At 42.2% G+C, this 16593-nt stretch overlaps 1 protein-coding gene across 1 annotated transcript in view; it reads left to right on the forward strand.

Annotated features, from left to right (window-relative positions):
* The window catches only part of SUCLA2 (succinate-CoA ligase ADP-forming beta subunit), an 83506-nt gene extending 79675 nt beyond the window's left edge, over positions 1-3831 (forward strand). The window contains exon 11 of the mRNA XM_018563247.1: positions 3043-3831. Coding sequence (XP_018418749.1) covers positions 3043-3117 — 75 coding nt within the window. The 3' untranslated portion in view covers positions 3118-3831. The remainder of the gene's footprint in view (positions 1-3042) is intronic.
* The last annotated feature ends 12762 nt before the right edge of the window (positions 3832-16593 follow it).

Here is a 16593-nt window from a genome sequence, read left to right on the forward strand (position 1 = left end):
TGACGACGCGCTGGAGCAAGCCCTCTTTTTTGCGTTTGCAGTGGAACGCAACGGTGGCAAAGTCTTGCCACACATTCGATCGCACTGCGGCGGGGGTGTGGAAGCGGTGCCATTGAATTCAATGCACCGCTACACCCCTTCCAGCCGCAAAGGTGGGCCAGACCGGACCAAGTTTACTGTACGCCGTGGGGCAGACGCTGTAAGAGCCTCTGCGGTCCTCGCACTTCCCCGTTGCCCGATACTCATGTAAGGTTCCCGGGCGGGCCCCTTACATGGATATCGGCAGTCCCCCCTGACGGCGGCCCTGTACACGTTTAAAGAAAGCAAAGTGATAATACTGTAGCTGCTATACGCATATTAAAAAAAAAAAGTAAACCTACTATATTCCCCTAAATCAGGGGTAGCAAACCTCCGGCCCTCCAGCTGTGGTGGAACTACAAATCCCATGAGGCATTGCAAGATTCTCACAGCCACAGATATGACTCCTGGAGAGAGATGCATCATGGGATTCATAGTTTCACCACAGCTGGAGGGCCGGAGTTTTGCTACCCCTGCCCTAAATAGTTGCTGCTGTTGTGTATATAGTTTGGCATCTGTGCACTTACAGAGGACATGTATTCTGGAAGCTATGTTGAAAAAGGCAGACAGAGGACAAAGGACTAGTCCCCAGTATTATCTATGGGGTCTCTGCTGCTGATCATTTCTCCATTACTGGCTTTTTATGCCTCGTTCCACTCTGATTGTATGGATGTGGCCTTTTGGGTAGAGGCGTAAGGCTTTACTTTCTCATAGCTTAGCTGTCCCCCGATGACTCGTGGGGTAATATTTAAGAAGCACCTGAGGTGGATGAAGCACAGATTCACAGAATGACAGAAGCAGTGAAATCCCTGCACTTCAGGTACAGCTTCCTCTCCAGGAAACAATAGTGATATCACCAAATCTCACGAAACTATAATATAATTTTTTTTTGATCTTGGGTCCAATTACATGTCAATTGGACCCATCACTGTACCTTTTATATTGATATGTGCGTTGGGAAAAAACCTAATGGAAAAATTCTGTTATATGAAAGGGTTAAGGTTGTAAATTGGGCCATCTTAGGCTTAATGGAAGGATTACTTTTTCCTTCTAAACATAGTGCCACTGGAAACTCCTACGTGGGTCCCCCGTGGTGCAAACATGAGTGGAAACAAAAGTCCAAAAACCTTTCTCATTTCAAAGGACATTAAGACTATTGAAGTGTATTATAAAGTGATTTAAAAAGCCTTGAAGTCGTACAGAGGTCAATATATTCCCATTCCTGGCAATCCTCCTCTCAGGTGCCAGTGGTCGAACAATTCTGCTGAGCTTTATGGGGTTGTTGAATCTTTCCTGACAGTATACAGTATGTGTGTAGTTTTTACATATAGATTAAATGGAACTGGTTAGCTTTGTTTTTCTGAAGGTGTTTTTTCTGTATTTAAATATCTAATTAACATGTAGATCTGTTTTTGATTAATCAATATTCTTATGGGTTTGTCTTTTTCTGCAACTTCAGCATATGAATCTGTTAAAATCTTAGAAGAAAATTATGGTGTATGTAAACTCCCTAACAATGTACATATTTGCTCCTTTTTGGTCTGTTAAATATATATTGAAAATGTTTTGTTATATCAGTCTGATAACTGCAAATAACATTTGATCCTGCCGCAAATTCAGTGAGCTCATAACTTCCTGTAGTGAGCTGACAACTCTGTGCCTCTGCTGCACTAAACCCTCTAACCCGTTCATCTCAGTGGACTACAGAACACCCCCCCCCCCTTGTGGGATGGAGATGAGGAGAGTAGGGGTTGTTTTGCTGTTCAAATCAGGATCAAGCAGCCTAGTAGATGAATTACTGGGTGTGTTACTGACACGATTACAGGGTTAAAAATAAAGACATTAGACCCTGAAAAACGAAAATGAAAGCAGCCGCCGCATCTAAGTATTGGAAAGCTACAATATATTGCATTTTTGTGCTTGGGTTTCAATGCACTCTTCTCAGTATCTTAATGCACATGTGCATGTCAGCAATATACTGATAAGACCTATGTATTAAATCCAACACTGGGTTTTTTTTTTCTGTAGTCTCCGCAATTGTTGAATGAAAACACTTTTATTGGTATGATGCAAGGGTAGGCAAACTCCAACCCCCCAGCTGTGCTGCAGCTGCAAATCCCATGAGGCATTGCAAGACTGTGACAGCCACATACTTGACTCCCAGAGGCAGATGCATGATGGAATTTGTAGTGTCACCACAGCTGGAGGGCCACATTTTGCTACCCCTTGTATAATGTAATGGTACCCATAGACCTAAGAGGGCAGACAATTTCAAGTCGAATGTCAGAAAAATGAGTGAACTGGCATTTTTTGTCTGTTTTTTCATCAGATTAACATTATTTTTGAAAAATTTAGTTTTCCATCTTAAGATAATTAAACAGTTGTACAGAACATGCTATTTTGCCCAAATGCATTTTTTTTCCAGCTTTGATAATTATCTTTTATGGACTAACCTTATTTGAAAGATCATTTTTATGAGGAATTGGCCATATGTTAGTCGAGCCCTGTTTTGTCTGGGTAACCGAATAAGACCACACCATTGCTACATCGATCATTATTTTCAGCCATGTGAGTATAAATTATAGCTCTTATTGGCTGTCATTGTTGATAATAACAGTCAAGGTAAATAATTGTCATAGCAAGAGTAAATTGCCTGAAAGTCTGCAAAGCCTTGATAAAGAGTACCTTTGGCCACAGTAATTGAGATAGCTCTATCTTATGTTGGATGGATACGTTGCACCTGTAGTATGTCAGTGTGCCGAAAAATCCACTATTTACATAATATGAGTCTCTTTGCAACCAACATTATATAAAAATGGCTACAACCATAGAACTTGCTTGGAACTTGTGTGTATCTTGTCTCTTTTACTGTTTGATTTTATGATCAGAACTGCAGATCTCAGATGTAGCATGTAGTATATCTAATGTATGTCATTTTGTTAATTTTTTCCCCTTCTCCTCTAGGTTGTCAAACTTTCAGAAATTGTAACCCTGGCAAAACTAGCGCAAGTGGATGTCAAATTTCAGTTGCCTATCTAATGGTGCAACAGCAATTTACATAGTTGGAAATGTTGTGTTTATTTTCTTTTCTCTCGTCTAGGTTTAATTAAATGCTTGAATCTACTTTGAAAGTGGTTTGTATTTAAACTGAGTTGCTGCTTTGGAAATCATTGTCACGTCTGGTATATGTAGGCAGTATTTTTCATTATAGCCCACTGTCCACTTAAAACAAGTTTAAGAAACCTATAGCTAGCATCCACATTGCTCCTTTCCAAACCAGTGTTTGGTTATTGTTCACAAGGTGGTCCTCTCAAACAATAGGTCGGAATTCATGTACAATATATTTTGCATTTCTAACACTCTGTTATATACATGTATTTGCCATTTTTTTTGTCTGAAATGTTTAGACTTTTTTTTTAAACTATGGCAAAGGTAAGATGAGCATGGTGCAAGTAGCAGTACGTTGAACTAGAAATTCTAATCTGCACTACAAAAATGTCACCTGGAACCCGGTTGCTGTGGGCAACACCACCTCTACTCTAAATGTGATTGGGTGTTGTAGGCAACAATCCCATTGGTCTTTGCTTTAGATTTACCCCATTGTGCTGTCAGATAGAACACAGTGTTTTCTGAATTAAAATGTTATTTTTCTTAGTAGTTACTCAGCGAGGAACAACTTTAGTTCTGCTGTAGGTTTGCTTGAAGCACTTGCTCTCTGTAGTGATAATGTACATATTAAACTCTTTATGATCCAATGCTTGTTCATTACTTCCACTTTATGTGCATTACCTGTGTCTACCAAAATGGCCAGTTAACATATGTACAAATTTGCAAATAAAGCCAAAGTCAAGATTCCATCGATGCACAATCTCAGCCTTGTAAATAGTTTTTCTTAACAGTAAAACAATGTAAAAACAATCCTAATTCTAGACTGTGAAGTAAATCCATGTGTAGAATACATTTGCTTGTCTAAGTCATTACATGGTTCCTAAGAGTGTGTATGTGTATAGATACAGTCATGGGCAAAAATATTGGCACCCCTGCATTTCTGCCAGATATTGTACCACTTTGCGCAGAAAATTGTTGCAATTACAAATGTGTATGCATTCTCAAGTTTATTTCTTTTGTTTTGTATTGGTATGACACAAAGAAGTGGAGGGGGAAAAAAGCCAAATCTGACACATTCCATGCAAAACTCAACTGGACAAAATTTTTGGCCCCCTCAATTAATATTTGGTAGCACAGCCCATGGAAAAAATAACCTGAAATCAATCGCTTCCTGTAACCATCAATGAGTTTCTTACACCTCTGCTACAGGAATTTTGAACGATTTCTTCTTTCGCCAACTGCTCCAGGTCTCTCAGATTGGAAGGGTTCCTTTTCCCAACTGCTGTTTTGAGATGTCTCCACAGGTGCTCTATGGGATTCAGATCTGGACCCATTGCTGGGAAGTCCAGTACTCTCCAGTGATTTGTCTGAAACAATTTCTGGATGCTTTTTGACGTGTGCTTTGGGTGATTGTCCTGCTGTAAGACCCATAACCTCTGACGGAGACACACCTTTCTGACACTGGGCCCTACATTGCACCGCAGAATTCTTTTGGTAGTCTTCAGAGTTCATAATTCCATGCACACAGTCAAGACATCCGGTGCGTGAAGCAGTGCGTGAAGCAGCGAAGCAAACCCAAAACATCAGTGAATCTCCACCATGTTTGACTATAGGGACTGTATTTTTTCTTTAAAGGCCTCATTTCTTTTCCTGAAAACAGTAGAATGATGGGCTTTCCCAAAAAGCTTTAATTTAGTTTAGTCTGTACACAGGACATTCTCCCAAAAGGATTTTGGCTTCCTCAGGTAAGTTTCGGCAAACCCCAATCTGGCTTTTTACGTTTCTGTGTCAGCTGTGGGGTCCTCGTGGGTCTCCTACCATACCGTCCCTTCTTTGATAAATTGTTCTTAGCTACATTGCCATGGGCTGTAAACTTCTTGACAATGTTGCACACAGTGGACACGGGAACATTAAGATTTCTGGAGATGGACTTGTAACCTTGAGATTGTCCATGGTTTTTGACAAAAACTTGGAATGCAACTATTTCTTGCAATTTGGAGAAGGTGCCAATAATTGTGTCCAGTCCATTTCTGGAGTGTTGTGTGGAATGTGACAGATTTGGCTTTTTTTCTCTCCACTTTTTGTGTCATACCAATACAAGCAAAAGAAATACACATGAGAATGCCTAAACATTTGTAATTGCAACAATTTTCTGCGCGAAGTGGTGCATTATCTGACAAATGCAGAGTGCCAATATTTTTGGTGACGATATTGTGTGTGTGTGTGTGTGTGTGTGTGTGTGTGTGTGTGTGTATATATATATATGATATAAGAGGGAGAGAGAGATCATTTCACAGGAACCTAAACTTTACCTGCTAATTACATGCATGTCTCATTATTGTGGCAATAGTTGTCCTGGGTGCCACACATTCCCTCAGTCTTGCGTAAAATTCATTTACAATGCCAGTAAGTTAGATATAATAGTATAATTTTAATTGGGACAGAATGGAATATACACACTTTTTCAGTTGACATCAGAACAGGAGGTGAGGGGGAATTTTACCAATGACAGCTGTCTAAGGGGATTTCCTTTCCATTCCTATGGTGTCTCTGGGATGGTAACTGAAAATTAATCATCCCAATAAAATTCAGATGGCAAGAAGAACAACAGAGGTTTCTTACCATCCTCTTTTCTATCCTAAACTGAAAATAACAGTTGCTTTACATTTACTAACCAAATATGCAAATGAATTTAGTATAAGTTGGCCAAAGCTTGCATTTTGCTCTAGTGAGAACATGCTTCTTCCGAAGTTGACCTGCTTCTCACACTGTTGTCAAGGGGTATATGACAGGAGCGTTTCTTTTTTGCTGCTAGCTTTGCCTCAGCTGGCAAGTGGCTTGAAGCACTGCAGGGCAGCAGAGACAGTGAATGAAAAACAATTTATTAAGGGCTGCGAAAGTTCTGACAACTGCACCATGGAAATGGTTGTCAAGGAAGATTTATACTGCTTTCAAGATGGCAATGCCATCTTCCCTCCCAGGTGGAGACACTCGCAACAGTCTTCTACCTGTTTTCTAATTTAGTTGTACAATATACAGTAAGCAGCTTTTAGACTGAAGTAAACTACTGACAGGCTTTCTGTAATTCAGGGAAGTGACACAGGACAGGTGACAAAAGACCTGGGACTGAATTTATCAAAACTGGAGCAGGCAGAACCTGCTCCAGTTTTTATACATTCTCCACCATGTATTTGTTTTGTTTTTTTTAGGATTTACCAAATTATTTGTTTTCCTGTAATAGGTGAGTTTTTAAATCCTCTGACTACACTTTACAACTTGGGTCACTGTTGGTATCTTTAGAAGTATTTAGTAATTTTGCTGATTTGTCCTCCTACATGTGCCCAAACCTTTGCAATGCACAACAGTCTCGGAGCAAATATATTGTACATTATGAGCTGCAGTATGCACAATTTTTCACTGTACACAAAAGATGCAAAGGAATGGTCTTGACTTGCATACTGCAGTAGTTATCTTGTGCAACCTAAAATTTCAGACCTGATTATAATATGCGTTTTCATCAAATCCATGGGTTCATTTGAACGTATAGTGCAGTCGGGGCTGGATTTCTCACAAGGCCAACCGAGGCCCGGCCTTGGGGCAGCAGGGAGTAGAGGTGCAGCAGGGGTGGGGAATTCCTATCTCCCGACGCCCAGGACATGCAGTTCTGGGCGGGTAGTTTTCTACATTTAGCCCTGCTTTGGGAAAGCGGGGCTAAATGTACAGCACGAAAGCAGCCGCTTGTTTTCTACAAGTGATCTCGGCAATGTCGCGGAGATCACCTGTATGCGGCCTGCATAAAGGGGGGTGCATTGAGGAAACTGGCATTGGGGCAGCAGATAGTAAATCTGGCCCCGAGTGCAATATCCCTATTCCAGTTGTCTTAACTGTATTTTTTAATTCACATTTTTGCCCTTTTTAGTTAAAAATAAAAATTAACTGTTCAGAGAGGTCTCTGACCTGTAACCAATTCCTAACTCTTGCGTTGGATTTATTACTTTATTGTAACCTTCACCTAAAGTCTTAACACGTACCCTAACCCTTTACATTTACTCTTAGCTGTCAACCTTGCTGTTAAGTTACCACTCTTTAACCTAATCTTAAAACTTATCTCTATCATCTAGCTTAAAGCGGAACTTCAATGGGCTTATTCAAATTGCCCTTTTGGTAGACCCCTCCCCCATAGCAAGATTCTAATGCTTGTTTAGAATCTTATTATGGGGAGGGCCCATTTATGGCTGGCCCTCTCTACCACTATTGTCCTGGAATTGGGAGAAGGCCATCTATGTTCTTGCATGTAATGCAGAATGGCTTGTCTGTAGTCCTAACACACAGTCGGTGTTAAGTTGTCAACCTAGGACAAGAATATATGTTGATGGTAGGATCACCAGAGGAAAATCAATGAGAAATGTCCCCATAAAGAAAATTAATACATCCACCACAGTTCAGGACTGGTAAGCTGCAATGTATTTACATTTTAAGCTAAAACTGAGTCAGTGTGCTGTGGGGGGTTAACACTGATAATGAAGGTTATTCCCACATTCCTTTCATCATACAGAGCTATCTACTCTTCTGACAGCAATAGGGTTTTAACCAATATTGAAGTCCTGGCTGTATTAAAGGTTACAAGTTTAATTTGAGTTTTAAACGCATTTAGCATGTATGTGTAATGTAATCTTTAGCAATTGCCTGGCAACAGCTATGAGCAGTTCAGAATGAAGCCCAAAGCTCATTAATTCTGCAAGGTCCACAAAATGGATGCTTGTAGGTCCCGTTTGTCAAAATTATTATATTAATGCAGACACTTGTAGGTCTCTATTCAGGAACATATTTGTATTGCATTTCTTGAAGGAATAATGTCAAGGAGAAAAATGTGTTTTCTAGAATTCCAATATATCCTGAATTTGCTGCACATTTATCTGAAGGCATACTGTGAAGGTTCCCCATTGCTTACAGCAGTACAGTGTAGTGTGCAAATTTGCCTGAACATCTTATTCACAAGGTAGTGGGACAACAAGTACAAAGCTGTCTGATTAAAAGGTAGATGAGAATGCAACTGTTTTTAAGGAATCTTTCTAGTTACTGGGGAACAATGTTGGTGGGGCAAGTTGTCCCATGATTATTAAACAGAACATATAATGGTTTTCTATACACAAATATATACTTGTTGTGTCTTGGGCTAAAAAAAAAGAAACCTTTTTTTTCTGTCTGCCATGTAACTGTGTCATATACAAAGTGCATTTGACTGTGGAAAGACAAAGTCCATTTTCACCTTTGCCGCCAATTTGCAAGAAAACCCACTTTATATTTATTACATGTTCCCATTCACATAGCATAGCAAAGAAAAAAAAAAGCTGCCTACATTTTAAGCGATTTTTACTTGCTTGAGAAATCCTACCGAGTACCCTTATTTGCATAACCTATACCCTTAGAATGTAATTCCTTACTGCCTCTCTCGGTTGGATCTGGATCTCTCTTTTTCTCTCTTGGCTCCTGCTACTCCCTTTATCCCCCCTGGAATGTGGGCTTGGTTTGGCCTTCCACGTGATTATTGACGTGACCCATGACGTCAGATCTATCATTTTACCCTATACCTTTACCTCACAATCACCACCAGGGGGCACTATTGTTCTATCAAAGTTTGGAGCATTTCATTTAATTTTACTATTTTCTAAAGATCGAGTAGAAAGAACCTCTGACCTAAGCTTTTGGAGAAAGCCATGAATATAAAAAAAAAAAATTACAATAACTGATGACACCCGTCAGACTTGTAGTCTACTTAGAGATATACAACTTTAAGAAAATCTACCAAGGCACTTAACAATCCTTCTCCAAATACTTTGAAAGCGAGGTAATTAGGTTTAAGACCCATTAGCTCTTCACACATTAAAAAAAAATGCATTGGCATGTACCACCTAATTCTTTGCACTTAAATATAAAAACCCCCATATTAATAATACACACCTAATTTCAATGGGTACACTCAAACAATATATAATGAATATAGTTTGGATATCATAAAAGTACATGTATAACATTTTACTAGCAATTAATCAATAACATATGCATATAGATGCTGCAGATAATATAATAATATAATAACATTATTGCCATTGTTATCACTGCAATGAATAGTAAGGTTTCATAAGCAACTTTTTAAGCCCCATCTTCTATTCATTGAGCGAAGAAAAAAAAATCTTTTAAAGCGTTCTTGACCTACATAGGCTGGCACCATCCTTAACTGATGTGCGTCTGAGACCCCCACAATTTACGACCTGAGAATGTTTATACTAACATTCCTAACTCTGCTGTGAGAGTCTTCGTCTCATTAAGAATAAACTCGCATTGACCTTCTATCATGCAGACAAAATGGCTACCAGTATGCCCATATACAAATCTGTAAAATAACATGTATAGGCCTTTGAAATTGATTCCTTTCTGCCCAATAGTTCTGACACTTGCTATACCTTGTTGCTGTTTACTCTTTGCCTTGCCCAAATTGCTGCCCTGTGACCCTGGACTCTTCCCTTGCTGTATCCTATTGCGGTGTGCCCCTTAATAAAGAACCCCCCCCGGCCAAGGGTCTTAAAAACCACACCCAACTTCTGTCTGGGTTCTATTCCCCCCACACCTCTGTCACAGAGCCGAACAAAATCAGGACCCAGAGCTACACCTGAAACCGGTTTGCAGGAACCGGAAGCTGAGCAGATGAGGACGAGCAGTGTGGTGGAAGCACAGGAGTGTGGAGGAGAGGGAGAGACCGAGGCTGCGCGCAGGGTGCGGTGAGTGGTGCACTGGAAACTGCTGGGCGATTGAAGGCCCGGATCACAGATGAGCGTAACGCTGATGATTGTCACTGTTGTAAGTGACAATCTGCAGGACACTGTTACAGTAATAATCTCCTTGGAGATGTTGAAGTAATAATCTGCTGGGCACTGCTGTAGTAGTAATCTGCTGGGCACTGTTGTAGTAATCCTGAAGTGATCTAGCACCACCTTCCTGGAATCATCAGCCATCCTGAAATAGAAACAGACCTCTGTACAAGTACTTGGCTGGCCCCGCCCCTCAATTGTGCTTCTGTGTTTGGCCCCGCCCCCTGGATTGTGATGGGACAGGGCCTGATGGGAGTTATGAGATTGGGCTGCTCAGTCTAAAATGCCCAAAACTATTTTTTTTTCCGGGCCTGACACTCCACTACACTGTGCCTGGGAAAAGGAGGAGATTGATAAAGGCTTGGTTATCCAATCCACCACCTCCTTTATGTGCTCTGGCTGTATAGCACACACAGTGCCAGAAAAGAAAGACAGCTGTGCCCTGCCTCTCAAAAGAACAACCTGGTCACCGCTTTGGCCTGTGAATGTAGAATCTGCTTGGCACCTAATAGCTGTGTCCCAGACATGCTAAAAACAGGATATTGATGACATTTATTGATGACATTTATTATCAGCCATGGCACTAGGGGAATGGAGGCTGTGGTGCCCTGCTGCAAACTGCTAAACTTGACTGCAGTAGTATGCAATAATGCGCTCCTAACAAAGGGTAACTTTGCCTGTATCACCAACACGTTCAGGCTGCCTGCCCCCCTCCCCCTACCCCACACACAAAAAAAGGATTAAAAGCTATTTCAATATTATATAGAAATAAAATATACATCTCTCCAAATAGTTATCGCTAAAACCCTAAACTAAAAGTGTAAGCACTATATAGCAGTGACATGCAGTGAAGTCCGTTCTCAGTGAGGCATTTCCCCTGCCAGCCCACCGCTCTGCCCCCTGCCCGCCTCGGCCCCATGCTTACCCCAGCACCAGCCCTCCTCTGCCCCGTCCCCAACCCAATCACCGAGCTGTGTAAGGGAGGGAGGAGCCTCACTGTTTGTTTATTTTTCTTTTTTTTGATTGGATAGCTTGGACCAATGGTGTTTTGCCATTGGTCCAAGCCATCCACAGCGCTCAAGCCTCTAACAGCAGCTCTTGCTTCACTAAGTTAGGGTACACAAAGCAGTGAGGAAGCCCGCTGCTGTGTAACCTAACTTAGCTGTCAAAAGCCAGATGCAGCACCACGTGTAATTAACAGGCAGTGCTCCGTCCATGACTGGTTACACAGCGGGGAGGCTTTCCCTGCTGTGTAACCTGATAGAAGCTTCTCTGAATGGAGAAAAAGCTGTCAGCTGCAGATTTGAAGCTGACAGCTTTTTCCTCCATAGTACTAGGTGAGGCTCTGCTTCACCTGCCTCCACTGACTGCACATCCCAGCTGTATAGCAGTCACTTTTTCTCCCCGAAATTATTCTAAATGTCAGCTGTCCCATCTACTCCAACTCCAATATGCACTGACCAAAGACTGATGGGAGGGCTACACTTTATATGGAGGGTGTTGGTACACTTTCAAGCCTCTAATATTGGCCATACTATACCAACTGACCACATTTCACATGACATGCAATGCATTTCAGGGGTTAGCGTTTGCCGCTTTAGCAAAGGTGCCCAAAAATTCACTGCTCAGACGCACTGTTAACAGCCAAAGTTTGCGTCAAATCCTTCATCGCCTCAAACTCGAACCTCATCCCTATGCAGAAGCACTTATCACACCCCTACACAGCCTAATTATGCTTGAAACTACTTAATTGCTTGCTTTTATTAGGTCATGTATAGCCACAGTTAGTTTCACAGTTCAATAACTAAGTTATTTGTGTTGTTTGGAACTTTATGATTACCTTTGTCAGCATGTTTTATTTGTGCATAATGAGAAATCATAAATTTCCATGAAATTACTTTTTGAAGCATAAGTCTCTATGGGAAAGAAAAGTGCTTTGGTACACATCTCGGGGAAGTTACTAAAGTGGCAGCATATAATAAAAGGTTCTCACTACTTTTTTGACATATTTTTCTGCACCCAGGAAACGTGCCACATGCATTCAAGTATCAACACCCTTGAAATTTCGATTCATATTTGTTTATACGCTACACGGTTGTTCTCGGGATGAGACGTAGAAAGCTCTTTGGTTGCTAAGCTACAACATCAGATAAAGGACCTCAGGTTTCCCATGTCTGTATAATAGACTGCTTTGTTTGTTGCTTTTGATATTGTTTAAACATTTTGTTTGCAAATTGTTTCAATAACCTATAACCAATGTCAAGAAAACAAGAGACCCAGAGTAGGTCTGCACTGAAGCTTACACTTAAAACTCACTTAGACTGGGGCAAGGTTTTATTCTTTACCAGACTCCCATCCGGCCCCCTTGTTATAAGATTTATTGAACCCTATGAGCATTGACCCCACTGTGTGCACATGCACTTGGCTGTTTTCAAAAGTGCATTGCAAACGGCTTAGCAGGACTAAGTTGAGGGCTGTTCTATTGAGATCCATTGCACTGTAATTGTCAGGAGTACTGAGTACAATCCAATGCAGTTGGACCCACAGGCAGCCTAAGTCGTCTACACCCACTTTGGTACAAATTTTCTGAAACGCGTGCGGATACTGTACTAGGCTCCAGTACTGGGTGGCATATGTGTTCCAATGCTTAGTTTTACAGCCTCTTCAGTTATATTTGGCAACTGCAGGATAGAAGACCATCTGGTATGGTGCCTTATAACAAGTAAACATAGCAGATTGCTGTTGGTATTGTTGCTAGTGCTAAGAGAGCAGAGGCTAGCATTAGTCTGGTGAATGAAACTGCTCTGTACATCAGGGACCTAACTACAATTCACAGGGCCCTATAACACAACTTCGATATGGCCCCAATTTGTTGGTTTATTATGTGCTGCTGTCTGCGGCAGCCAGCATTTTGCACTGGTGGTCCTAACATGCCCCTAAAATTTGAGCCAATTTGAACATTGACTAGTACTCTATACAGCATCCCTAATGATAGCTGTTTAGCATTAGTAAAGAGTCTCTCACTAAAATTAATGACATTCACGTCATGTCCTTGCATGCCTGGTAAAGCTTGAATGAACAGAGTGACTGAAAAATCCATATAGGCTCAACTTCCACTGCTAGCTGTGTGTTACACTGATGCTCCCCATCCCTTCTCAATTATAGGCAAACAGAACTAATCTGTGCAAAATGTGTGTTGTTTCCCCAGAGTGACCCCGTAATATAAATGAGAATATCCAAGTGTTATCACATCTAATGTATATTAAAACTCGATGATGGTCTGTAACAAAACGAATTGCAAGAAAAAAGAAACAGAACTAATCTACCTTCAGTGATTGGATCAATGCACAGAAAGCAGTCCCTGCTTTTGAAAGTCCAACATTTCATTTATTTTTTTTTGGTTGGTGGATGCATTTTAATACAAGCAGTAAAACGGGCCCCGTTTACTGCTAAGATTATATGGCCCGTGATGTACACCATGTGAGATGATAGTGTGGCAAGAGAAGGAAAGAGAAAAGCTGGAACAGGTCTTAGCGTGAACGGGAAGCTGGGAAAAAGAGAAACACAAATGATCAGGATAGCAGGAGATGTGAGAGAAAAAAAGGACATTCAGCATGTTCCCCTGTTCCACTTTGTCACGTACCTGATTGGAGACCGAACTGAACAGGGGGCTACTCTGCCACCACCAGTCAAACTCCCCGGGAGATGGTAACAGGTAAGACATGGGGGCTGAAGAGGTGGTCTGGCAGGACCCTGTATGGGGGTTTGAGTGCGTTGACATGGGTAATGCATCCACAGCAACTGATGTTTCAGGAACTTGAGGTACCATGCGTTGCAAGGTCAGAGTGAAGTTTAGCTGGTAATTGGGTCAATATCACAAACCAGGGTCATCCCCACAGCCCCTTTTGTTGACATTCAAAGTCATACACGGGTAAATCTGGAGCCCAGGTGAAGTACCAAATCGGAAGACTCCGTCGTCAGCCAGGGTCATGCACAGGAAAACAGGGTTACAGGGAACAGATAGCACAGGAACAAGGGAGAGCTGAAGACCGGTCAGCAATTGGCTCAGTACTCACACTGATTGCTATAGGCCATCTGTTGCAAATGACCTATGCATGTGTGCATGCTAACGTTTGTGCGTAATTATGCGCACACTTTCATGCTCATCTTTGCTTACATTTCCATACACATGGACGCACACCATGCATGCGACCCCTGGCTACAGCATGTTTGCCCATAATCCTAAGGACAGAACATGTACCCGTACTGGGCTTTTGGTATGTACCTTACACACTTGTAAAGAATAGAAAGTATTGGCATTTGTATCAAAATAATTGCACAGAAAAAGAGTAATTTGATACACTCCCGCATGAGTATCAATGTCTGAAAGTGCATCAACAAAATCCATCCAAAATCGCAGATACGTCCAGACACAAGTGCACTTGTGAATTAGCATACTGCATTGGAGCAGATAACTTGGTGTTCCCAAAATGATTTATTTGGAAATTAAATTCTGACAGGCAGGGGCGTAACTAGAAATCAAAGAGCCCCAAAGCAAATTTTTGTGTGGGGCCCCCCAAACTGCCCCCCTCCATAATCTACCCCCACCCAAAAAAAATAATGCCATGTAGTTAGTCTCTGTCAGCAGATGGCATGCCTGGATGTGTAGTCCATGCTGGGATATGTAGTCACTGTCAGCAGAAGTCATGTTGGGATATGTAGTCCATGCTGCGATGTGTGGTCCATGCTGCAATGTATGTGTGGTCCATGTCATCAGAGGGCATGCCTGGATGTGTGGTCTATGCTAGGATGTGTAGACTGGCTGGAATATGTAGTCTTTGTCAGTAGAGGGCATGATGGGATGTGTGGTTCATGCTGGGACTTGAAATCTGGCTGGGAAATTGCATTGGCCTGGTGTCATTGCTGGAAGCTACTTTCTTTGTCAACCAGCTGCTGAAGTTGCACTTTATTTGCAGCTCTTTTGGCTCTTCATATTCTCACTGACCAGCAATGTACCGGAAATATTCACACTGACCAGCAATGTACGGAGGTATTCACACTGAGCAGCAATGTACCGGAAATATTCACACTGACCAGCAATGTACGGAGGTATTCCCACTGACCAGCAATGTAACGGAGGTATTCACACTGACCAGCAATGTACCGGAAATATTCCCACTGACCAGCAATGTACGGAGGTATTCACACTGACCAGCAATGTACGGAGGTATTCACACTGACCAGCAATGTACAGAGGTATTCACACTGACCAGCAATGTACCGGAAATATTCACACTGACCAGCAATGCACGGAGGCATTCACACTGACCAGCAATGTACGGAGGCATTCACACTGACCAGCAATGTACGGAGGTATTCACACTGACCAGCAATGTACGGAGGTATTCACACTGACCAGCAATGTACCGGAAATATACACACTGACCAGCAATGTACGGAGGTATTCACACTTTCCAGCAATGTAACGGAGGTATTCACACTGACCAGCAATGTAACAGAGGTATTCACACTGACCAGCAATGTAACGGAGGTATTCACACATGACATACAAGCCTATCCCCCTCTCCTCAGCCACATCTGACACTGCACACATGGAGGAGAGAGGGAGATGACTAGTCCCAAGAGCCAGCTGAGGTACCCAGCTCATTTGCATTCCGGCTGGCAGGACACAAACCGAGACACAGATGAGCCGGGATCAAACAATTAAAAAGAAGGACTGTCTGCGTAAATCCGTGAGAATTGGCATATATGTGAGACTTGTAGTTCCACTACCATCACCACAATGCAGCCTAAGGCCTGGTTCACATCCCATCTAAGCGATCTGCGCAACCCTGTAATCGGACACAAACCCAAACCGTGCTTGCAGTCTCATTTATTTCTAATGGCACCCCAATCACAGCTAGCAGTCCTCGCAGTTCCTCATTGCACAAAAAGGGCATGAGCATTTTTGCCGCGATTGCCACGCGGATATGACCCCATTGAAATCAACGGGGCCGTGCGGCAACGGCGGCAGACAACCAGGACGACAAGATGGACTGAATGGACACTGCAGCCTGGCCCGCTACGAAAGAGCCAGCTCTAACTACCTGCCGGCGGGTTAAAAGTAACCTGTCCATGGGCCGCTACTTTGAGATCCCTGGCCCTGCTCCTGACCGCCCCCCCTTTGTCCCGGACCCCATAGTGTCCGCATGTGCTGCTATGGCAGTTCTGCCACTGCTGACAGGGGTTCTAGCTTTCCCATACTTTACTAAATAATTTTTTTTTCCTGTCTGTGTTGCTGTTGAAGAGCTCCCTTTACTTCCTGTCTGGTCAAATTGTATTAACAAAACAGTAAGTGAGGGGAAATTTCTTCAACGGAGCCCCAGATAGCAGTAAAACCTGATAGTGGGTCTAAGTATTCCCTACTCTATACAAAACTAAGAAAAAAAAGATTTTGGCTTTACGTACCTTTTAGTTAGAAAGACCCCTGCTTGTTTAACAAGCGGTTAAGTGATTGGATCATATCATGCAGCATTTG

Source organism: Nanorana parkeri, unplaced genomic scaffold, assembly GCF_000935625.1.
Source record: "Nanorana parkeri isolate BGI_ZX_2015 unplaced genomic scaffold, ASM93562v1 scaffold644, whole genome shotgun sequence".
Classification (NCBI taxonomy): domain Eukaryota; kingdom Metazoa; phylum Chordata; class Amphibia; order Anura; family Dicroglossidae; genus Nanorana; species Nanorana parkeri.